Source organism: Anastrepha ludens, chromosome 6 (assembly GCF_028408465.1).
Source record: "Anastrepha ludens isolate Willacy chromosome 6, idAnaLude1.1, whole genome shotgun sequence".
Taxonomy (NCBI): Eukaryota; Metazoa; Arthropoda; class Insecta; order Diptera; family Tephritidae; genus Anastrepha; species Anastrepha ludens.
The window spans coordinates 21,558,318-21,584,033 of NC_071502.1; the positions used below are offsets into that span (position 1 = coordinate 21,558,318).

The following is a 25,716-nucleotide window of genomic DNA, read 5'->3' on the forward strand; positions in this document are numbered from 1 at the left end:
TACATGTACACTCAATTGTTTTTTATTTATTTATTTATTTATTTAGCAAAAATACACTTAACAATATTATTGTATGATTAAAGTGGAATATATTTAGATCAATAGTTTTATGGAAATAAATTTCAAAAATGCTGCTGCACACAACTCGGCTTATTATTCAACTTTTTAAGCACAATTCACGCTTATGTAGTTTTTTTTTATTAATTAACGCAACATTTTTCAAAACAAATGCGAAGTAGTGATTTCAAATATTTATGTATGCATTAAGTGCTAAACAGAAACAGAAACAGAAACATTATAAACGCCATTGGATTACACGGGTTAAAGCCTAAAACAAAAAGCAAAATACAATAATTGAAAATGAAGAAAAAATTTCTAACGTACATACATAAATTAATTCATAAGCTATTTTAACATTTCATCGTATTTTTTAACCAAATTAAATATGATGGGAAAATAGTATTTATTGCTTAGTTAGTTGATTAAAAATACTTGTAAAGATGAAAAACACATGCGTTAAACTTTTTTTGTTTTTTTGATTGGGGTTCAGCTTAAAATATCAACAGTTGCTTCACATTTTTGTTGGGCCCTTAAACCACAGATCCGAAAAGTTTTATGAAAGTGACAATTTGAAATTTGCAATACTTTCCGCAAAAAGAGCTCCAAAACTAATTATTTTTTTGTTTAAGGTTTTCGTCTAATTTCTTTGCATCGCTTTAGCATTTAAGTAGTTTGAAAAATTCCATATAAATATAGGTATGTATCTAAGTTACAGGGTTAAAGTAAGTGTGTATACAAATTGTTGTTATTTTCTTGCTATGCTTTTGTTTTTGTTGGGTTTTTTATTTTATTTTTTTTTTGCTTTTTCTTTGCTGGTAAATTGCAAAAATAAAAATACTACGTACATTTATAGAAAATTCCAAAACTTTCACTCATGGCTGCATGAGGACAGTGGATCAGCTGTTTCGTTTTTGTTTCTTCATGTGTGTGCTGTAGTTGTATTGCAATTGTTGCGAAAACTGTTCGACTGCAATTACAATTACAATATAGTATGAATACAAGTACAAGATACAAAGTTGCAATTACGGCAAATGGGTTTGTAATATTAAAACTAAATAGAGGAGTTGCAATGTTTCGCGTTTATTTTGTAACAGAATCGGTTGGCGAATTCAGGCCGGACGATGAATTGTTTTCATTTAAGGCATCAGGGAAACTGTTAATCGAACCCGAACGTGAAGTGGACACTCGTGTCTATGTATAGAGGGATGGCGACAAAAACAGTGAAGAGAATTCACATGACGGAGACATGGCATGAAACGAGAAAGATAAACAATTGGTTAGTCATGAACAGGGAATTGAAGATGTTTAGCAGGCGAAATAATAAAATATTAGGTTTCATTTAGTGCATACACATACATAAATACATACGTATTTGTGGAACTTAGACAAAGTAACATACATAAAGAGTAGCAAAAAAAATTTTATTTGAATTTGCCTATGAAAGATCAGCATACATTAATCTGGAGTAAAAGCTCCTGAAGCTAGAAAAATGCTTTTCCATAAGTCCACAAATATGTATGTATAGATAAACGTAAATATAGGTTAGAGTGCATCCCTCTCCATAAAAAACAAAACAATCGGTACTATTTCTCCTACGGAATTATAAAATGTATTTGGTATATTTTAAGACTTAAGCCAAATTAGTTTAGAAAATATTAAGATTTACGTGCGCAAAACCGATTTGAAAGTACTTCTATTTTGATTCCGTTGATAAAATAAAAAATAAAAATTTGTGTGTAGACCTTTTATGAATAAACTCTTCTATTATGAAAGATAATTTTATGGAAAAAATATTTTTAAATAATAATTTTATAAAAAAAAGACGGTTTCTGGAGGTATTTTTGTTTGGCGCTTAAACCACATCCGAAAACTTTTATGAAAGTGAAAATTGGAAATTTGTAATACGAGTATCAGGTCAGTCCATAAGTTCGTGCGTTTTTTAAAGGTCGTTTTAAAATTAATAAAACAGATGTTTAAAGTATTTATTAATCAATAATATATTTTCCTTCATTATTTACAATGTCTTCCCAACGTTTAGGCAAATTTTTAATTCCCTGCTCAAAAAATTGTTTGTCCTTGGAGCCAAAATTCACTAAAGACGGCCGATTTTTTTTAAGTGCCTCATTCAGGTTTGATAGCTGATGGAAATAATAATCAGCAGTTATCGTCTGGTTTGGTTCCAGAAGTTCATAATAAACAATACCGGCTATATCCCACCAAATAGACAGGAGAATCTTCTTGGGGTGAAGGCCATCTCTAGGGGTTGGTTCTGGTGTTTCATCTTTATCTAACCATTGGCGTTTGCGAACAAGATTATTGTAAAGGACCCATTTTTCATCACCAGTAACGATTCGGTTCAAAAAACTTTCATTTTCAAGCCGTTGCAGCAGCTGAGAACACGCATTCACTCTCTGCTGAAGGTTGGCGACGGAAAGTCTATGCTTTGAAACATTTCTCAACTGAACCAGGTGCCTGTGAACTGTTCCATGCGATGAATTTAACCTCTGCGCTATCATATCGACTGTCAAATTTGGCTGAGCTTCCACGAGTTCGAGTAAGGCGTCGGAGTTAAAGGCTTCACGACGACCAGCGCGCGGGGCATCCTCCACGTCGCAGTTACCACTTCGGAATTTTGAAAACCACTTTTGCGCAATCCTTACACTCACGGTATCCTCTCCGTGCACAGTGTTTATTTCTGCAGCAGCAGTTGTTGCATTTTTACCACTTTTATAAAAAAAATACAAAATATACCTCTTATACGCGTTCGAAGATTCCATTTTATTTTTTAACAACACGTGGTCCTATCCGCGATTGAAATCACTTGTTGAGTGCACAATATATCAAAGAAAATATAAATAGTTCCGTTGTATTCCGCGAATAATTTTTTGTATGCAAAAATCGTACAAAAGTGAAATTATGGGTAAATTACGCACAAACTTATGGACTGACCTCATACTTTCCGCAAAAATAGCTTCGACAGTAATTATTTTTTTAAGGTTTCCAATTTTAATTAAAAAAAAAAATCGATTTTTGGAAGTATTTTCAAAACGATCCAATATAATAATATCATGTTATATTTTTCCACCTAAAGACGATTTTTTTCTTGTTCACTCCTCTCGGGAGCACAGGCCCTGTCAAGACTCAGTCTTGCGTTGGTTTCGTTAATCTATTTTGATTTCTGAAAGGGTAGATGATTAACCTGCCACTGAAAAAAGCCTAAAAGCGATATCGTTCAAATTTTGTGAGGCAACAAATATTGATTTGCATAAAAATATGTATATAAAAGAAAAATCTTGTTGAAGTAAGAAAATTAAATAAAATTACGGAAAGGTTTTTGTTTTAACCTTTCAAATTAGTTAAAAAGTTTTGTTGAATATACAATAATATAATAAATTTTATATTTCCAGTGGAGAAACCCGCAACTTTTATTGCGAGGCACCGTTATGTATGTACATAATTTGTATGTACAGTGAACCAAAAATAGACTGGGAGACTTGTTAGTTCTGACTTCAATCCTCTATAACTTCAGAACGATTCAATCGATTTTCAAAAGCTAAAGAGGCAAAAGCCAATATAAAGTATTAAATTCATTATTTTATTATAAAAACAAACAAAAAAAATTTAACATTTAAATCCAGGTGAATCTATTGAAGGTGGTATCGGTAAATCAGCTGACTTGTTTTTTTTTTCTTTCGCCGTGCCTATGTGGCTGTCAAACCAGAATGCAATAAGGCGAATTCATTCTTTGTTTTCTACTTTGCCAATACTTTGCAAAACATTGTTGTTGGTCTAGTGCCATCACCTTTAATGAATACGCCTTGATTTAAATTATTTGGACCTTTTCCAGTAAACGAAATAACTAACTTAATTTTACAACTCAAATACAAAGTGGGACAGTAATGAAAATATGGAAATAAAAGAAAATTAATCAACTAATATTTTGGGGAGTATCTCTTTGCACTAATTACTGCTTGGAGACGTCGTTGATGGGGTCTACTAGAGCTTTGGTGACATTTCTTAGAATATTTTCCCATATCTCTTCAATGACTGTTTCTATGGCCGCTTGCGTAATTATCTTTCCATGTGGGCCCACAAGTGCCCAATGGGATTGAGATCTGAGCTCTGAGGAGGATGGAGCAATACATTGTTTTGTCGACAGTTTTGGAAATGTGCTCCTGGAATAATTGTAGATAATTTAATTTAAGTCACTGCAGCCAATTGACCCAAATACGTTGGATTTCGACTTGTCAATTAAAATAATGTTGCTCCAAAATTCATTCGGCTTGCTACGTATTCTTAAGCATACTTCACTCGCATTAATCCTTGAAGGAAGCAGACTTTTTCTAGGAGTGAATGCTCTGTATTCGTAGGTAGGTAAAATGGTTGAAGTGCCAGTCTGGCACTCCTCAAGTAGCACTAAAGCACCGTTTTGATACAGCCAGCCAGAGCTGCTCATATAATGGAGAAGATTGCTGGGATTTAGGTTGACGCACTGCCCCAGACTGTCGAAGAAAGGAGCACCCAGTGATCTTAATCGTCTAGCTGCCAAACTCTGACATTTACAGAGAAAGTGCTCAACAGTCTCCTTCTCTGAAAGGTCCCCACAGCTTCTGCAATGGGGGTTAAATGATAACCCTAGCTTTTCCGCGGGTGTGCCGATCGTCCAGTGACTGGTAAACACCGCTACGAGTTTGGAAATTGAATGGCGAGGACTAAAAAGGACTTTCAGAGTCCTCCGTATATTGTACTGGGGACAAATGGTTTTCGAAATAGCACATAAAGAAATAGAGCTCCATCTTTTCTGTGCTTTCCTTAGAAATAATTTGTGCAGTTCCCCTTTAACAACTGTAAGGGCGATGTCGATACACGGGTAGGAGGTCTCTGAGGCCAATTGAGTCCCATTCCTGGCAAGCTCATCAGCAATTTCATTTCCCTCTATGTTCCTATGTTCTGGAACCAAATTAGGAAAATGTTACCTACACACTCAAGAGATTTGATCCTCTGTATTCGTTACTGTGCAGAAATTTTCTGATAGTTTGTGGGTGTACGTCCATAATTCACGAGTTTTTAAGTGATTTGGTAATATTAACTGCAGCAGTTTTCGGGTTCTCGTTTATTAAATGTAAAATTCTTCTCTTGGTCACATTCGAATTAATTTTGGAAACTCTTCCAGTAGCACTCTTTCTAAGAAAATAATGGTTTTCATTACATTTTTTCAATCGATTTGGTTTTTTCCAAAGCTTTCGCGATTTGATGCACCCTTTTTCCTTTGGAATGGCATTTCACCATCAGTTCTTCTAAATCACTCGATGTTTGCCTATTCATCTTCACCCCTAAAAACTTGCGACGTAAATGGCAAAATGTCAGAAATAAAACTAACTTATAAAAAAATAACGGAATACACATTACTCAAATGTGCTGAAAAAATAGGGTGTCCCACTTTTTGTTTGACTTTGAAAAATTAAGCAATTGCGATTGGTTATTACTTAAGGTAAAATACTAATTTTTTATAGATATATTTTAGGAATTTTTTTTTTAAGAGAATAAAATTCGATCATTTTGATTTTATAGTATGTTATTATTGACATCAAATGGTATACAAAAACAATTTTTTTGGACATATTTTTTGTAGTACTGTGGCGGCAAAGTAAGCATCTTAAGAAAAAGATAGGTGGCTTGTCGAAAATATGTAAAAAAAAAATGTTTTTGTATACTACCTTAAATAAACGGAGTTACCGTTAATACTAAATAGAATAAATGAATAGTTAATAGTTAAAAATGAAATGAATTACACGCAAATGATTTCTTAAAAATCTGTGAATAATTTCTTTATTTTGTAAATTTGAATTTTTTGAATATTGGAATCCCAGTTTCTTTTTGGTTCACTGTATATTAAGATTTCTACAAGTTGTGTGTAAGTATGTTGATAGTATTTTTTGTGGTTTTATAACTTCCCATTAAGAGCAATAGACAGAAGACACGAAATAAAAATAAAAAAACTGTGCGTTTAATCGATTAAACAAGCATTAAAATTGTGAAAGCATTTCATAAACTGTTAAACTTTAAAACATTTTAAATAAATGCAACCATGTTTGATTAAGGATACGCCGTCCATTAAGACCGAAAATAAAAAGCAACGCTGCTTATTTTGATTGTTCAAATTTTTTTTGTGGTAATAAAGGAGTGTTGATATGGCAGTTCATAATTTACATAAAGGTTAGTCATTTACGAAATGGGACGCTATACGCTTGAACAAAATTGGGAAATATTGAAAACCTATTTCCAAAGTGGTGAGTCTTCTTCTTCTTTTCTGATTTTCACATCGGTGGCTACGTCAATAAGCAAAATTGTCGGATTTGGGCCTCAGAAAATCCACACGTTACTGTAGAGAAGCAAATGCATCCACAACGAGTCACTGTTTGGTGCGGTTTTTGGTCTGGCGGCATCATCGGGCCGTTTTTTTTTTTTTTTTCGAAAATGAGCGAGGAGCCGCGGTTACAGTAAATGGCGAGCGTTACCGTGACATGCTCAACGATTGTTTCCAAAAATTGAAGAGGATGACATGGACCACATTTGGTTTCAACAGGATAGTGCAACATGTCACACTGCCAAAGTTACACTCGAACTTTTTTGGCTACCGTTTTTTAAAACCGAATAATCAGCCGAAATTCCGATATCAATTGGCCGCCTCGGAGCTGTGATTTAAGCCCGTTGGACTATTTTTTGTGGGGAGCCGTTAAGGACAAATGCTATGCGAACCATCCAGAGACGTTTGATGCTTTGAAACACGAAATCGAAGTTGCCATTCATGAAATTGGAGCCCAAACAATCGAAAATGTGTTTAAAAATTGGGTTGATCGAATGGCCTACTGTAAAGCCAGCCGTGGCAGCCATTTGAACAATATTATTTTTTATTCATAAATGACAATGTTCAATCTTCAAAATAAAAAAAAAGTTTGAAAAAATATTGATTAGTTTTTTTTTTATAGCCGATTCAAAAAGCAAATTTTACATGGCCCACCCTGTACATATATTTAAGAATACACACAGAAAATTAATATCATTCCGGTGAATATTTTCGAAGTTACACGCAAATTTGAAAAGGCGTTTCAGAGTGCTTGAAAGTACACGGCAAACTTTAAACGTGTTTTTCTCAAAATGGTGTTTTCAAAGTCGGTGACCAACATTACTCGAAAACGGCTAAACCGATTAGTAAAATATATTTTTTAGTCATTAATCGAAAATTTTTCTCACCGATAAATATTTTTTTATAAACAATTTAATGCCGAAATTTTGGTCAAAAACCGATTTTTGTTTTTTTGAGAAACCGCCATTTAGTCCAAAAAATTTATTTTGCCTATTCCTTCGATTAATTACTAGATTTAACATTACTTTAACGAAATCTGTTTGGTTTTTTAACTTCAGTGGATTCAGTTCAAAACGAATTTAATGAGATCAGCTGTAGCTCATTTCGAAAAAAAATATTTTTACTAATACTAAGTCAATTAAAAGAGAACGTAATATGTGTACAAATTTTTAGACCAATACATTAAAAATTTTCTCAGAAAAATTTCTGGCGAATTCGCTTTTTTCGTCCTTCTATCTGTATATAGCCTCTTAAAGAACAAAAAAAAAAACAAAAAAAAAGTTAAACCAACATTAACAACACAAAGTGCATTTTCTTAGTGGTCAGGTCATTCAGCGCAAGTTGCGACTCTTCCCTAACATCTCCATAGAGCTCTAACTATTTCTGTAGTGGATTTTTACAATCTCTATGAACATAACTCTCCAATTCTTGCAACAGCACTTGCAACATGGAAACACTAGTTGTTGTTGTAGCAGCATTTGGCTGCATATCACTCCTCTAGCCTTTTTAGAAAATGCGTTCCGTGAATGAAAAACGATTTGAAGCAGTCTTCCTATGTACACACCCTATAAGTCCAAATATTATATGTTAAGTGTACAGCAAAATATTTGAAGAAAGACGTTCATAAATAAATGGGTGCAATGGTAATTCGAAGTTCCGATTCGAAGACGTTTACGCACGTAAGACTTGAATTTTTTTTTTTCAATTCATTGAAAAAACCGCATTACCACACATTGAAAAAGGCTGGCATGGGCTAAGGCAAATTCAGAACGAAATTGGGCACGCGTATTCTAGTAATCACGAATGAATCTTCCTTTCGGGGGATCAACTCTTTTACAAATGAAACCATTTGGTGCTGTTCGGCCTCATTATAAATATTTAAAACGTTCGATAAACATAAAAAAATAAAAATATTAGTAAATCCAAATCAAAATTTTTAGCGCTCCATCGACTAAATGCACAGTTCTTAAAACATAGAACATATCAAAGAATATACATATCTACATATGTATGTATGTATGTAAAATATAATATTAAAATGTTGCATTAGCTAAGAGTGTTGTGTGTCCCAGGTTTTTGTTCATTATTATGTTGTGGCAGGAGTAGGAGGCAAAAGATAAATTAATTATAGTATTGAAAGTTGATAGATAGGAGTAAAAATAGTTTATAGTTACCGCATGGGGTTGACACAAAAAATTGTTGTGTTCATAGCTTACTTTAACATTCTCATAGGCTGAGCCAACCTTCTCTTCGATCGAACGCATCGATTCGGAATTTTTCATTTGTGAAAATTTAGATGTAATGCCGCTGGTTATGCTACCAAAAACCGACGCGGTCTTTTCCGTTGTCGACTTGAGCACCGATTCGGTGCGTTGGAAACTGTAAAGTAAAAGTTAATATAGGCATGAAAAACAATTTGATATTATAAAAATATATTTTACGTTTCTATTGAGTTGTTAAAAGTCTAAACGACTAGATTAGTGATATTAGTGTTTGAAATACGCATTGGCGGCTATAATTTTAGAGTAAAAATAAAAAAAACATATAGAAACACACACACACATATATTTACTGCTATAAGAAGGGCATAGTTTTAACTGTTAAATATAAATAAATTATACCACTAAAACACATATCAAATACTACTCCTTCGACAGACGAGTTAATGCTACCGGAACGACGCGACCAGGAACTTCTCAAGCCAGGGTGAAAAGATTTTTAGAGGTGTGCTCCATAGCAGACAGATATACATATATTCGACTCTGAACGCATTTCACTGAATCAGCTGATGGGTTGACGTCACTTGGGAAGTGTTACAGTGAAACTAAGCTTGTGTTGGTGGTGCACTTCGTTGTCATCTGAACAATGACTGATTGGACGAGTGCGATGATTGGCAATTGAGTTAGTGATATACGGAAAATATTTATGGTGAAAAGATGACAAAGGTGAGCTACTTAGCATACCGTTATTCGGCTCTGAGCGAATCTGACAGAATCAGCTAATGGGTTGACGCCACTTGTGGTCACAAAGCAGTTTGTTTACACAAAAACAAGATTGTGTTAGTTATATACGAAAATAATTAACCAATGGCATTTCGTTGCCGTCTGCACAACGACTGATTGGACAAGTGTGTGAATGCATGTGAAATGATCGTGGAGATTTCGTCTGACAATAAGATTGTGTTAGTGATATACGAAAAAAATCAAAATATTTTTCGCTCGTATTGATTCGTTGCCGTCTGAACAATGACTGATTGGAAGAGTGTGTGAATACATGTAAAATTATCGTGCAGAATTCCGCTGCCGAATCTCCCAAGTGACGTGACAGCCGAAGTTCCCCTCACAATCTTCTTTTGCACCATAGTTAAAGAGTAAATCTTCGAAATCTAGCATCCTTGTTTCAAGCTGTCACTACACAACAACACCAAATTGCATACATAGAAAAATACTATCGAAGAAAGTCAATGAAGAGTGCCGCGCTACTAACACATCGAGCCCCAAGCGAATTAAACGCAAATCTTCACCGAAGGCCAAGATGGTTTTTTGTTAGAATGCGATGTGAAAGTAGTATTCACTTAGCATGAAAAATATTGCAAATATTATAAAAAGATGAAGTGGCTTAATTATGTGAGTATAAGTACAGTCTGTGTCACAAAAAAAGGAACCGCGGTTATTCATGAAGTAAAAAAGATTTAAAGATTCAAATTTTTTTACATGAAAGTAGGTACAAAACTACGTGTCGCGTATAGCTTGTCGAGTAAAGCCTGGCATTTTCTTCATGCTTTGAACCAGCTTTTCTGCGTAGCTCGTCGACAAAGGGGATCAGATTTTGCGAACTTGACGCACGAGTTGCTTTAAATCATGGACTGGCCTTCCGGTACGATGCCATAGTTCCCCACACATTTTCAATGGGGTTGGCGTCTGGGGACTGAGAAGGCCAGTCCAATACTGTGACGATATTTTCTTGTTTTGTTGTTTTTCAATGTATTTCCTGAGAACAGTGGTTTTGATGATGTGGGACGCTAGGATATGATCGCCCCCTTCAGTCGTCGTTCGATGGTGCTGATACTTACATCTATTCCCTTTTTAGCAAGAACTGATCGTACTTGGCGTAGTCACAAAGAAGGGTCCCGCTTAAAAAGTTGAACGATCACTTTATCCTGCTTTTTTGTCGTCACTCACTTCAAGCCGCGCTCGGAAAAGTCTTCAACATTTTTGTACACCTTATACCGCTGACTCCACATCATAATAATTTTTTTTTGATTTTTTAATTACTTTTGCAGCCCCGGCGTAAGATAATTTCGGCCTTTCGAATGCGTCCATAAAAATACCGCCTCAAAACGCTTTGCGTACTTCTCACTCATTTTTGTTTGGTTGCGTTTACGGGAAAGTTTCGAACGACACTAACCTGAGTTAGCACTGGTGTCATAGCCCTTGAGTGGGACTATTAGGCAGCAAAAAGCAGAACGAAATATATCTTGAAGTTACAACAAGAAGTTCTGACACAGACTGTATATATTGATTTCTGTTGGACACCCTTAACCATTCTCGTAAGTTAAACTTAGACTCAGACAGAGCAAAATATTTAAACTGCCGAAACATTTACAACAAATTATGCAGTCAGAAGGCGCCTGAGTGCCAGTGTAATCAGATCCACCAGTTAAAAACAGACAGTAATAGTAGTGAACGGTGGCGCCTCGCTAATTCCATAAAAAAAACCTTCGCCCAGAGTTTATAATAGCGCTTTACTATCTGAATTTTTCGATCATTTCAAATCTTTATTGTTCCGCCAGGATGGCGCGCTTCCTATACATCAAACCATGCCGGCCATCTCGAATCCGTTTCTGGATGCGCCTTTTGAAAGGTACGAGCTAAAATATGTGCTAAAGGAAGCAAAAAACAATAAAACCTCTAGCCTAAATCGTATAAGTAACGAATTTTATAAATATGCACCTGAAAGCTTTTTGTACGACGATTTTCAACACAATATTAAAAAAAAAGCTAACTCGTTGTCTGTTCAAACTTGTTAGCTTTTTTGTCTGTTCAAAAAAACGGAATCCATGCCTCCCCCCAAATTATAGGGGCCTCTCTCTCTCTGCTTGATACTTAGTACAAAATCTTTACTGGTCTTCTTGCAATGTTTTTCGGAGAGGATATTCAACAATAGATAATCTTTCTAATCTGTCTTCAATTCTGCATCTAAACTTTAAGACTAAGAAGAACACTTTAGCATTTTTTGTTGACTTTTCATGTACATTCGATACTATCTCGCTAGGTATGCTTTTTTATAAACTTGCATCTTATGGCCTTTCGAGCCGGATAATCGAAATTCTAAAACTTTTGTACACAGATACAACAAAGCAGATTTGGCTGCATGTGGAACTCTTCTCCTCACTTTTTGTATTTAAATCAAGGAGTTAGACAAGGTTGCCTGTTAAGTCCGCTCTTGTTTTCCTTCTACTTAAATGATTTAAAGGAATTTCTGCCGGGTGGAATAAATGTGTCTAATCGTTGCATTAAGTGCCTGCGAGTTAGTGCTTCTAGCCGAGTCTCCGACCGACCTACAGGATATGGGCGATGCAAAGCGAGATTATAGCTTTCCAAGGGGGCCTTAAAGTTAATTTGTCTAAGCCTAAATGTATGGCGTTTAGAGAGTGCACCAGAATTCCTGCTTCATACAGTTGGAAGTTTGGCGATGAAAATATTGGGACTGTCAAGGAATACTAAATATCCAGACGTATTTATAAACTACTGACTGTTTTACGTCAAGCATTTGGATTTAAAGCAGACCTCCGCATATCCTTGCTAAAGAGACTGTGCGCCTTGCTGTACATTGGGTTAAAAAATAGAAAGATTTATCGCAAATCAGCCTCTAAATGTATTTTCTTCTGCTTTCTTGAGGTCAAATATTCCGCAGTTTACAGAAAAACTAAATGTCAAAGAACTTTTAAACTCAGCCAAAAAGTCTAAATGTCTAAAACTCACGATTTGTATCCTGGTCTTTCCCATAGCTCTAAATACAATTGGCCTGAGTGTTTTAGGAGCCAGCAAATCTTTTAGTGCTCCTTGGCTCGACCAATTCTAATTTTAATTTCAATCCTGGTCTCTCACCTACAAACTTCAACATTTTTAGTAACGACTTGTCTGCTGATGCTATAAGTTTGATCTTTCGTGCAAGCGGAGGGCTTCTTAATCTAAATGCAAGACCTTTCAAAAAAAAGTAACTTCTACCGCTTAACAGTTACTTTTGGTATTTGTAGTTCTGATTAGACTTAAAGTGAGGTAAAATGAAATGGAACCATTTCTAGAACAACAACAAGACGCGCGCCACAAATGAAAATAATTAAGGTGGTTTAAATAAGGAAAAGCTGGATTGCTCAGCGGCTTTGTCAGCCTTGAAAATAATTAAACAAAATAATGAGTTTTTACCCCCTTGACATAGTTTTGAAACTAGAGAGAAAGTGCGTTTAGAAGAGGCAACATAGTGAGTTAATACCACATTTGTAGATATGTAGGTACTTATTTTTGTTTAGAAAGGCACTAGATCTTCGCCCAATTGGAGAAAGAAAAAGGGGAAACCCGAGGAGAAGGTGGCTAGAAGATGTGGAAGCTGATCTTAGGAAAATGCGCGTGCAATGTTGGAGGGAAGTGGCTGTAAATCGAGATCGATTGCAAGAAGCTGTGAAGGAAGCAATGGTTCACCAAGGACTGTGACGCTAAGAAGAAGAAGAAGATGTAATTATTTTGTTATTTAATGTCCGTTAGTAAGATTGTTAGTAAGTACATGGATATGTGTAAGTTAGTGCAAATTGAAGCCAGAATAGAAGTAATAAAGTTTAGTTGTTTAGTTAGTAGTCAGAGTAGAGACAATTTGCGGACAGATTTTTCGACCCATTTACTTACATTGGGGCATCATGTACGGCCTTTGTCAGATTACCAACGCTCTGTTCGACGCTTTGAAAACTTAAAAATCAATAAAAAATAATACAATTAAATTAAATTAAGTAAAAAAAAGAAATTTTCAGCTAAATACTTAAAAAGCTGCATAACAATATTCATAAAAATATAAAAACAAAAATTGCATACAAAAATTAAAATATATATTTTAAGGGTCTTTCAAAAGTGACGCCTAGATGTCAGTAGTGAATAATTTCTAGACGGTACCTATTTTCAATACAAATAGCAAAACCTGAGAGCATCTAAATTTGTGCATGTTTTATTTTAAAACAGCATCTAGGCGCGCCTTTTGAAAGGCCCTTTATCTATATGTATTATAAAGTTAGCATGGGATAATTAGTGAATTTTCTTACAGTTGTGCCATATACACCATAACCAGAGCAAACATAACCAAAGCCATGTATTTTGTTTTTGCTTTTGGCCCCTACAATATCAAAGCCTATGAACAAAGATTGACAGTTTAGAGTAATAGCCTAGACAGACGGTGACGCTAATCGGGATTAACGACTTAATTCGGACGTATCTCAAAAATTAAGTGCAACTAAAGCGGATTAGGATATTTATATTGGCATTGCAGTACGGAATGGACCATGCTACAATATGTCTCCATCCTACTCGACAGCCCGCTTTCGCTCTATGTTGTGAGATTCTCATCTTTTATCATATCGTCTTCTACGACTTGCAACCATCGTCGCCTTGGCTCGCTCCTTCAGGATGTTTCAAAAACTTATTTGGTCGCTCTTTCACTGCTAATTCTTAGGACGTCTCCATACCACGGTAATTTAAGTGACTTTAAAAAACACGTTACATTTCGTCCCGCGAATAAGATACTGAGCTCGTGGTTGTACCGGATACGGTATGTACAGTCTTCTAATCGAATATTTTTCTGAGAATTTTTCTTTCAAATCGCATCAGTAAATTCACGTAATTAACTTTAAAGACCCATGTTTCACAGTCGTAGGGAAGAACCGGTATTATTATAGTTTTGTACATCTGGAGCTACAAAGGAACAACCTTTGATATCAGTGAAGACTTGATAAGTTTGATATTGCCAAAGTATGATCTGTTAGATGCCTGAATACGGTCTAATATTGATAAGAACGGATCCTTATTTATGCTAAGTACTACGCCTAAGTATTTAAACTCTTGCATGAGCTCAATAATATAACTTCCGATTCTAATGTACCGGTCATTAGAGGATCGTATCATGTATTTCGTCTTTTCTTAATTTATCTTGAGACCCGCTGGTCTTGTAGCTTGCACTAGCCGCATGAAAACATTTTGAACAGCCTCCCTATTTCTCGCAAGAATTACAATGTCGTCAGCGCATACGCATATTTGTGTCGATTTATAAAATGCGGATTGACAACTAAACTTAATTCTCATAATTTAAGCGGATTAGAGGAATTTTCGATGGCAACATTACCGAAAAATGGCAGTTAATATCTACTAAGAATGAAAAATAATGAACCTACAACAACAACAATAACCATTATGTGAGCGTTACAAAAAAAATTAAATACTGTCAAACATGATCATTGCTCAATGAGAATTCATTGCTTCAAAGATATTGGCTCAAAATATCAAATAACATAAATTGCCAAACTAATTAAATTTACTGCCACGATTGACAATTTCAATTTATAAATTTACAACCGAAACAAACTTACACTGAGCTCTCTTTGACATTCTTCAGGCCTTGATTCATATCGTCTGTAATCTCCTTCCACATGGTAATGCCCAATTTGCGCTTCAAATCTGAAGCATGTCGCGTTTTCGATGCCAACACCGTACGCAATGTATTTATTTCCTCTTCAACGCGTGCAAGCTCCTACAAAGCAAAAACAAAAACAACATAATTATATTTATTGATGTACATACATACATACAAAAGTAAATATTAACTTTGTGACTTACTTGGCTCCATTCGGCGTGTTGCCTCTCCTGCTCCTCAACGCTAAGTGCAGCAAACTCGGCAGCTATATCTGCGGATGCAACAGATGCAACTGGAGATGCTGGCTCCGACAGCTTTGAAGTAGTATCTGCATTGTGAAGTGTTTAGAGGTTAGTTTCAAATTTAGTTTCATACTTTCACAACTTTTTTTTTTATTTGAATGTGGATCAATAATGAAGAAAACATACAAATATTTTGCCTAGCATAATAATGAAAAATGTAATGTAGTAAAACCAATGAAAATAATGTAGATTAAGCAAATTGGTTGAGTTTAAATGGTTCGGACAATCATGCAGCATTACTAAAAATCCCATTTTCACATTTATATATGTAAGTACCTCCTTGAAAGACAACCTCCTCGAATACTCTATCATAAGCTGAGGATCAATTTAATTTAGCAAAAAATATACACAGATAACTCAACTATTTATTGATGCATTTTGAATTTATAGGCTTATAAATATAAATATTTGTATACTCACAAACTTCAAATTTGAACGCAGCAGGGAGAGAAACGAAAGCAGCCAAAGAAAGAAATAAATGCGAAATATCGTTAATATGAAATTGCAATAGGTTTGTACATTTCTATGTATTAAAAAATTATTTTTTTTCTTTTTAGCAAATTTCTTTTATTTGCAGAATGGCTCACTGAGTGAAATTATCTTGAGTACAACAACAAATAATAAGACGGCTTTTGTAAGACAGAATTTGTTTGGTGACCACTAGCGGACCAATCAACTCCGTTTTCAAAAATGCCAACTTACAAAGGAGCACGCACACATGTATATACATATAGACTATACACTCGTGTACATATGTACAGAAAACACACGAAAAGTCACGAATAAATCAAAACAAAAACAAAAAACACCGTAATTTGGTGAGTGAACTCACTGGTGGTAATAATGAACCCAGAAAAAAAACAAAACGAAAAAATTAAAAAAAAAACCAAAACTAGTCGGAATTTTTTGTTAAATTATTATTATTATTAGTTGCGTTTGCGCCGGCGTTGCCTTTGCATAGTTGAATACACCTCAGTAAAGTTATTCAAAAGCTAAATTTTCTTAGTTTTCTTTATTTTTATTTGGCAATATACTCGTATATAAAAGAAAAGTAGAAATAGTAACAAACCAAGCATTAAATTACTGCGCACATAGTTTCTTCACGCTTTTGCCGATTCGGTTTGTTACTTTGAGGTGCCAGGAAGTTTTTTCTTTACTTTCAATTAAATAGTTTAAGAATTTTTTTTTTTTTTAAATCGGTTTAATTATGCACTGATATTTATTATCAGTATTAAAGGAAAACGTGTGAGAGATCACTTATTGACTGAAGAGCAGAGTACTACACCTTTTTTAAACTTATTTCAGAAAAATCAGAAAAAGGCAAATGTATTTCAGGAAAACACGACTGAATTTCAGAAAAACACAATGTAATTTCAGAATAATCAAATGAATTTCAAAAATACACACATTAATTTCACAAAACACAAATGTATTTCAGAAAAACTCAATTGAATTTCAAAAAAAGTACAAATGTATTTCAGAAACTCACAAATGAATTTCAGAAAAACACAATTACTCAAAAACTCATAAATGATATTCAGAAAAACACGAATGAACTTCGGAAAAACACAAATGAATTAAAAAAAAAACACAAAATTATTTCAAAAACTCACAAATGAATTTCAGAAAGGCGCAAATGTATTATATTATAAAAACTAAAAAATGGCTTTCAAAAACTAAAAATTGATTTCAAAAAAACTCACAAATGTATTCTAAAAATTCACAAATGAATTTCAGAAAAGCGCAATTGAATTTGAGAAACTCACAAATAAATTTCAGAAACTCACAAATGTATGTCAGATATTCCAAATATATTTCAGAAAAGCGCAATTTATTTGGATAGAAATTTGGATAGCAACGCAAAGCTTCAAACAGACTACAAATTCGCAGAATACACCAAACAATGACATATTTAGAAAATTATTACGCACACACTATAAAACAGATTGAGAAATATAAACAACAATAAGGGGGTACAACCAAAGGAGGTTTAGGAAACTCATAGCCCTCTCTAAGGATAAACTGAGAAAGCTCACGGGCATTCTCTCAGGTCATTGCAGATTGCACAGTAATCTGCACAGGATTGGGTTATGGTCCACTGCCTCTTATTGTTTCTGTGACCAATCCCCAAAGATTCCAATTCACCTGCTTCTTGGACGCAACGCTATAGCGCGGAAACGGTTGAGACATCTCAGTCAGTTGCAGCCAGAAGAAAGGAATATTCGCTCAACCCCAACCCAGCTCTATCTTAAGTTCAATAAGGGAACTCGGTTTGAATGAGGTACTATGATAAGTAGAGGACACAAAAGACATTGAGGTCGAATGCAAAACTTCAAATCAAATCTAATCTAAACTAATTTGCATAAAGATAATTATAACTCTGTTAATTTCATTGTCGTAGGAAATTTAAAAAGCGTTGAGAACTTTTTCTTCACTTAGTAATTCAATTTTTATGAATTTTGAGTGTTAAATTCCTTCTCGCGCTCTGAAAGATGCTGCTTCTGAATATCAGTTCGAGGAAAAGGAAATACATTATTTTTGTGCAAATGATTTAAAACTGTCGATCTTTAGTTCCTGGGCGATGCTACGACTAATAACAAGTCGGTCAACTTTGATTGTTTCTGTGATTTTATCGACATTATCAACATTTTCTTTAACATAAAAAATGCCTGAACGGAATCGGCGCAACCAAAATTGCACGTAATTAACTATTACGGTACCGGCATCATAAACACCATTCAGCAGCCACAATTTCAGCGGCCTGGCTTGCATTTTCCCCTTAGTCAAAGAAAAACTGTAAAATGTAACGAATTTTTTCTTTCTTGACTTCCATTGCTAACACCCTGTAACTCAAAACTGAATGGAACAAACAAAAAACAGCAAAATAATTTTTTTAGTGTGAAATGTCATCTTGACAACGAGCATAATTTGTAAATTGTTTGATCACTACTTTACGAGACATCGATCACAGCGCTCTACCGAGAAAATAATGGATTTCTTTTTACCCAAACTAATATTTTCAGCGATTTAAAGTCGACATGAAAATCAAAAGATGCGTACCTTTGGTGTTGTTTGTTTTAGTCATTGTTGTTGTTGTTGTGGTAGCTGATGGAGTGCCAATATTTAAGAACTTCTTGTAATTCTCACTACTCGATATCTTGGCCAAATAAGGCTTGGAGAAATCAATAAACGTTACTTTAACCTCACGCATTGAGCGTTTTGTAAAGAAACGCAATCGAAAACGTTTTGCTATCGAAGATGAAGGCAATTGCTTGGCTAATTTTGTTGCTATAAATTCTGTCTCCACAGCCTGAAGCTCAAGCGTGTTCGTATAATCCGAATCTACATCGTAGAAAATTTGATCTAATGTTAAATTTCTTAAATACTGTTCAGTCTCGTTGGTCCAATCGTTGGCCAAATCGGCATAATGATCATCCAATTCGGTAGGCTCATCTAGCGATGGAGTTATATTATCCAATTTGGGCAAATATGGATCTTCAATGAATTCCAGACTCACTGGCTCAGAGTCAGTCATTTTGACGACAACGACAAGAACACCACTGGCAAGCACATGCGGTCAGCAAAGCGTAAAGTGAAATCGTTGTTCTTATTATTAATATGGTAAATAGTTTAGTAGATTTGTAGGTACATATGTATGTGTGTACGATCGCTCTTTATCATTCATGATCTACTAAGCGCACATATGTAGTGTCAGAATACAAATACTTTCTCTTTTTTCTCAGCTATCGCAGTTGTTGTATCACATGTCATTTTAAGCAAAAATACTTTTTTTTGTTTTATTTGGGGCAGTTTGTATACTATGTGGCAATATTTTAACATCTGTAGCGATTGCTTTTCGAAATTATAGTCACTGTAAGCGAATTCCGTAGTTAAGCACAAAATCGAATATGAACTGTTTTACTTTCATTTTTGCCATTTTGAAATAATTATAGGTAATATATTGCATTTATCTTGCGTCAAACCAAAGTGATCGCCATCCGCACGCCCAATACACAACAATACGTGCACAATACCAACTTCATTAGTTCGTTATTCGTCCGACGGCAGCTTAAATCTGACTGAGTAACCGCAAATCGTAATAAAAGCCAGTATTAAAAGATAGAAAATAACGAAAATACGAGTAGAAAAGCGTGTGCAAATGCTCCAACAAAGCGAAATAACAATTTATGTCAGCAACTCCAACCGCTTATTTCAGTCGGCCCGCATCTACTAACGCTACTCAGCCCCACTGCCACTCTGGCACTTAGCGCTGGGGAGTACGATGTGAGATTTATATGTATGTATGTACGTATGTATGTAAACCATAACAGCAACTTCACCAAATAGCCGTTTACACAGAACAAGCCACTAACCAATCAGTTGGTTAACACATCAGCAACCAACAATAACAATAACAACAACGTAAACAGAAAACTTATGACTCAGCCATACAACTTAACAACGGCTACATCAACAGGCAGCCTCTACTAGGACTAGGCATACACACAAAACGATATGTATGCTGGTATAAACAAAACTTCACCAAGACAACAAACCAACTAGCAAGACTAAAGTCAACAAAATACGTTAAACCAGAAGAGCGATTATTTGAATCGAATATATGTTGCAGTGTGACAATGCGAAAAATTGGTAAATTGCTAATTAGAAATGCAATTTATTTTAATAAAATATGTTTGTTGGACCTGCCAAAGGGTGGTGCATACAGCGTTTGCAATTTCAACTATCGATTTCTTTAACTTTGAGGGCTAAAATAACATCCGTTATGTACCAGATGTTCAGTTTGTGTTATACAAGGTCAAATCCAAAATAAACAAGACTGAGCCAAAATGGTGATAACTTCGAGTTTATTTATTCAAAATAGTGCCCTCTGGGTTCGATACACTGTTTTGTTCGATCTAAAGGTTTTCGAAAGAGTTGGTGATTGATCGGAATGTCAGTGTAAGCCTTTTGGATGGCCTTTACGGACGCAAAACGTTTTCCTTTGATGGCCAAATGCAAATTTCCGAGTAGGTAGAAGTCACAGGCAGCCATATCAGGTAAATATGGTGAGTGGTTGTTGGTTAAAATGCGATTTCTAGTAAAAAAAAATCAGTCACACGAGTGGATCGATGAGATGGTGCATTACTATGTAATAAGCGCCAGCTTCCTCCATCGCGGTATTCAGGGCGATTGCGATGCAACAAACGCTTCAAAACGCCTAGATAGAAAATTGCATTGACGGTTTGGTCTATTGGCACGAACTTCTTGTGGAATCCCTTGGAATCGTAAAAACAAATAAGCATCGACTTGATTTTTGACTTCTCCAAACACGATTTTTTGGGTGGCGGCTCCTCCGGAGCCTTCCATTCGGCACTTTGACGCTTAGTTTCAAGTTCATGTTGGCTACACCAAGTTTCGTCACCAGTTATAATATTGAGAAGGAAGTTCTTGCCTTTTCTCGCCTCTTTAATGAGGTCTTTCGAATATTGAATTCTGAGCAATTTTTGGTCCTCAGTTAGCTTGTGTGGAATGAAACGTACACAGACCTTTCGTAAGCCCAAATGATCAATTAAAATGCGATAAATCGATGTTTTGGATATATTCAACTCCGATTCCATGAATTTCAACGATGATTTCGGTTCATTTTTGATTAATTTACGAACAATTTCGATGGAGTTTTCGGTGATTACTGTTTTTGGGCGGCCCGGCCCGTTCGTTTATCGTCATTAGGTCCTCACAACCATCTCTGAAACGTTTACACGTTCTCATGAACTCTGGCACGAGATAGACAATCATCGCCATAAACTTTTTTCATCAATTCAAATGTTTGGGTAAAAGTTGTATCGATTTTAAAACAAAATTTGATATTAGCTCTTTGTTCGAAACCCATTTTTGTACCCATGACACAAACATACTGACACTTTAGACGCACTCTCACTCCCACTGAACCGAATGTCACCAAGCTTTCACTGGAAGTCAGCTCGGGATGTAACTTCCAACGCATTAACTCATTAAAAAGATGGTGCCATCAAAAACATTTTTATGACGCCAGTCTTGTTTATTTTGGACTTCACCTCGTAGTTCTGAGTTACTTTTCTAGTTTATTTTATAGATTTAGTTATTATATTTTATATACTATTTTTATTTAAGATTACTTTTTTTTGTGAGCAAAATTCGAAGTGTCATTATCTCGTGCCTACGAAACAGGCGTATATATTTTATAATAAAAAGAAATTTTAGTAAAAAAAAGGTATTCTATAAATATTTATTATATATCTATATATGTATCATTGACCTGTAACATTCCTAAATGTCCTGAAAAATTTTGAAAAAACACTAAAAAAAATTTCGAAATTTCGAAAGGTCACTAAAAGTATTCAAAAGTACCGACACAATCCAAACCAACCCCTAATCTAGTTATGCATTTATAAAATGCATTTCTTTTCGCTGGAACATTATTAAAAAATACTAAAAACAGCGATTGAAGACTTTTCAAACGAAAAATCATATCTTCAGATGAAGCCCATTTTCACCTCGGCAGCTATGTTAACAGAAGTGTCGCATTAGCGGGCCGGAAAATCCACACGTACATGACGTAGAAGCCGTTTCCTCCACAACGGCTGATTATTTGGTGTGGATTTTGGTCGAACGGTATCACTGGATAATCTTTTCCTCGGGATGTGAGATGCAATTCGCTGCGCGAGGCACGCGTGGGGCACATTTTAAGTGCAGAGCTCTACAGAAGGGGGTAACATAGTCACGTGTCCAATCTCAAATGGTGCGTATGCCAGAGCATCTCCGAACAAACATTGCAAGAGTTGCATTTGACCGATGTCAAGTTCCAAGGAACTCTGGTCTGTAGCTCGGGTATGCTTCGAGAAACCGTAGAGGTTCTATTTGTGGTGCTAAATGGTTGTACCAGTGCATTGCGCGAGGTAGAAGCCGTGAGAGCTAAGGACGCGAGAAGCAACATATGGCCACAAACCGTTTGGACCACTCCCTATGTATCTTAAGGTCTAAACAGGCCTTAAGGTGGCACCACCCGTTGCACTCATTGCGCTGCGCCCTATTGGTCGCCTGGTGATTGGCAGTGGCCAAATCTCCAGAACTGTCAAAATACTGCTATCAGGACAGTCACGGGATCACTTTTGATGTCTCCCTGCAATACCTTCATAATGAGCTTTCCACGCTTCCAGTCAAGGAACAAAGCAAAGCAATTTTCGTATGGGCGTTAGCGTAGGAATCATTTCTCACATTTCCTAGAGCCTGAACCACCTGCCAGGTGAGTAGGAATCATTTCTCACATTTCCTAGAGCCTGAACCACCTGCCAGGTGAGTAAAGAGGCACCCCTTTAAAATTACTATTTGCTATATTTTTTAATATATTTTTATGGAATAAACGAAGGAATTATGCCCAGTATTAAGTACAATAACAACTGTGCTAACTTAAATCTTGAATATGGTTAACTTTACATAAAACTACGGACATCTTGGTAGCCATCTGTGTCAAAAATTCTCAAAGGTAAACAAAAATCAACTATCTGAGTTTTAACTCAATTGCAGTAGAAACGCTTGATGTTTCTGAAACGTAATGCATTTATACTCATAGGTTCTTGTTTTAAATTGCCCGACTTAAAGAACTGTGCAGAATTGGGAAAAAGCAACGTTTGGAATTTACGCAAAATTAAATTGATAATCTAGAAGATTAGGGCAATGTTTCAAGAAGGTGAATTCGCAGAAAATGGTACCGAAATTAAATCGTGAACCATTCGCCTCACTTCTTATCATAAGAATACGTCAAAATCACCTCCCGTGGTCAAAAGACAATAAAAATAAATCAACTAACTTGGTTGACTAAAAGTATATTACTTGAGGCGAAATTCAGCAAAATGTGTTTTCGAAGTAAGGCTAATCAAATTGAAACAGAATAGTCGTTGAGTATATTTCTTACAATAGCCTTAGACAGCTGACTCTAATAGGTACAACGATAAACACTGGTAAATGACAACAGATACTTGAGGAAAACTTAAAACACGTACCATTAACTGAAGAGCTGTGTTCGCAAGTAGACCAAATAAAAGATGAAGGGTGAAATTCCCCAGACAAATCGGAATTAGGGGCAGCATCCCTTGGTCATCAAAAACCTGAGTTATTCGGGTAGGTACATAAAACCGGCTGTCATGGGAATATATATTTTTGACTATTGATCATTTTTGCGTGAACATCACTTATTATAGAGATTTTATATATTATTTTTAAAGCTTTAAGCTCCTCATAAAAAATATCTGCCGTTCGGAGTCGGCTTGAAACTGTAGGTCTCTTCATTTATGGAACAACAACAAGACGCACGCCTCAAATAGGAGAAAGAGCTCAGCCAGACACCCTGGAAGGGTGTACGCGTCAGTTATATAAACGGCTGACTGGTTATATTATATATATATTATATAATATATAACGTCTCAAAATTTGATACCCAATTTTTTCACAAATTAGATTCACGCAGATTCTGATCTCATTGATTATGTTTAAGCTGTCATATGCTAACTACGAGATAGGAATCACAGAACATCGTAACGATATCATGAAACATTATCTTCACCTTCGACGAATATTATAGCAGTTTCTCAAGCCTTCTATGGATTTTTGAATTTTTCCCCTAACCGTGAGCAATTGTGAAATACTTGACCTTTGCTTTGTTAAAATTTAAATATTAGAAATGGACAACGAAAAATAAATTGACTTAGTGGAAAATTATTCGTGTTTTTATGAAAAAATGCAATTTTTGTCATTAATTCCACTTCAATATCAGCTGTTCATGATTATGGTAGGGGGGAGCTCATCATAAAATATTCAAGATGACCAAATGGGGATGGTGACGCGAAAACATAGCCTCTCCCTCCCAAATGTCAACCTCTCATTCACGTGACATCCCCTGTTTAAAACTGGCGACTGAGTAAAGGCGGGATAACCTTTCCACAAGCGACGGGGAAATTCCTACGCTATGCCAGCCTGGAGGCAGTCCGGCAGCCCCGGATCCAGAATCGGAGGCAGATGGCCAATCCCCTACTCATCTTAAAATAACGGCTTACAGAAACCAATTTTGGCCCTATGTTTCATCTAGGAACTATACGAAAATATATATATATATATATGTGGTTATATGGTTATGGCATGACTAATCGACACATACTGTAATAAACGCGGCTATGGTTATGGTTACGGCTATGGCGTTATGGCTACGGCACCACTAATTGCAGCTATGGCCTGACTACCTAAACGTCAGTTACGCCCCGTTTCTCACGCGATCTTAGTCTTCCCTTAATTATCAGGAATGGTCGGAACAAAAATAATCTCATATAATCCCTTTTTTGTCACGACTCGTAAGGCATTCCACAGCCCTAAAAGAAGCGACTTATGTGCATTTCTGTCTTTTCTAAACTGAATACAGAGGTGTGCGAATGGACGTTGAAGTGTAAATGTAAATTATCGTAAGGAATAGCAATATAGAGAGTATAAAACAGAAAATAGATATAAACAACTATAAATAAATAATTGAAAACAAAACCCAACACATAAACAGTGTGAACGGGCTGTGGAGACCTGCGCAGGCAATATACGCCTACCGGTCGCCAAGCTGATTTACGCCTTTGTTTGTTTGTATGTTTGCTATTTGGGCTTTCCTACTTTAAGGCTGTTCAATATGACAAAGATATGCCACGTAGTTCAAATAATTTTATCACAATGTTTTGAGTTCTGTTTTACAATACATATAAGTTTAAATTACGTATAGGAAATTTGTTTTTATAATTTTTAATACAACATTGTAATACATAACATAACAAAGTAGTAAAAACAATGGCTAAAAATCGAATACAGTGCCCCGGTCGAAGTGGACGTGACTCATTTGCGCAAACCCATTCAAAGGCACTAACAGTAAACATGCTTTTTCGTATGGTAAATCACATGAAAGCCATAACTCACTCAATGTCTTTTATCAATTACAAAATCCCATACTAGAACTACACTTTGCTTTTTCTAATGTTAAGTCGTCCACTATTCATATTGGCTATGGATATTTCGCAACGGAAAATTCACTTACGATCCTCCATTTTTCGTTGCTTCTATTGCTGATCACTTGTTATGCTAAACCTGCTTCACTTTTCTGGGCACTTGAAATTCAATATCGAAGAAACAATGTGTTCAATGGAAGCAATATGCAGCCAATTAATAAGATTTATTATTATAATCCGTTGTTCTTTGCAGATAAGTAATTGCACTCTTTCACGAAAATCTCTTACTTTTCAGAAAATAACGAGT

At 35.5% G+C, this 25,716-nt stretch overlaps 1 protein-coding gene and 1 long non-coding RNA gene across 10 annotated transcripts in view; one reads left to right on the plus strand and one right to left on the minus strand.

Annotated features, from left to right (window-relative positions):
* LOC128867397 (uncharacterized) overlaps positions 1–19,428 on the plus strand; it is a 28,720-nt gene extending 9,292 nt beyond the window's left edge. Inside the window, exons 3-5 of the long non-coding RNA XR_008454987.1 lie at positions 15,790–15,910; positions 15,977–16,217; positions 19,353–19,428. This is a non-coding gene — a long non-coding RNA (uncharacterized LOC128867397). The remainder of the gene's footprint in view (positions 1–15,789; positions 15,911–15,976; positions 16,218–19,352) is intronic.
* LOC128867394 (tumor protein D52) lies at positions 1–25,716 on the minus strand. Of its 9 annotated transcripts, none has more exons than XR_008454986.1 (7): positions 18,460–19,611; positions 15,301–15,425; positions 15,054–15,214; positions 13,330–13,389; positions 8,602–8,806; positions 1,087–1,251; positions 1–1,027 (listed from the first exon to the last, which is right to left on the minus strand). XR_008454986.1 is itself a non-coding variant. In XM_054108572.1 (6 exons), exons 1-6 carry the CDS (start codon positions 25,506–25,508, stop codon positions 1,141–1,143), a joined length of 672 nt encoding a protein of 223 aa, XP_053964547.1. In that variant the 5' UTR covers positions 25,509–25,716; the 3' UTR covers positions 1–1,140. The 9 variants fall into 9 exon arrangements, 7 of the variants coding, with proteins under 7 accessions (XP_053964547.1, XP_053964545.1, XP_053964541.1 ...); XR_008454985.1 differs by having other exon boundaries at positions 1–328; positions 906–1,251; XM_054108572.1 differs by lacking the exon at positions 18,460–19,611 and adding an exon at positions 25,499–25,716 and having other exon boundaries at positions 1–1,251.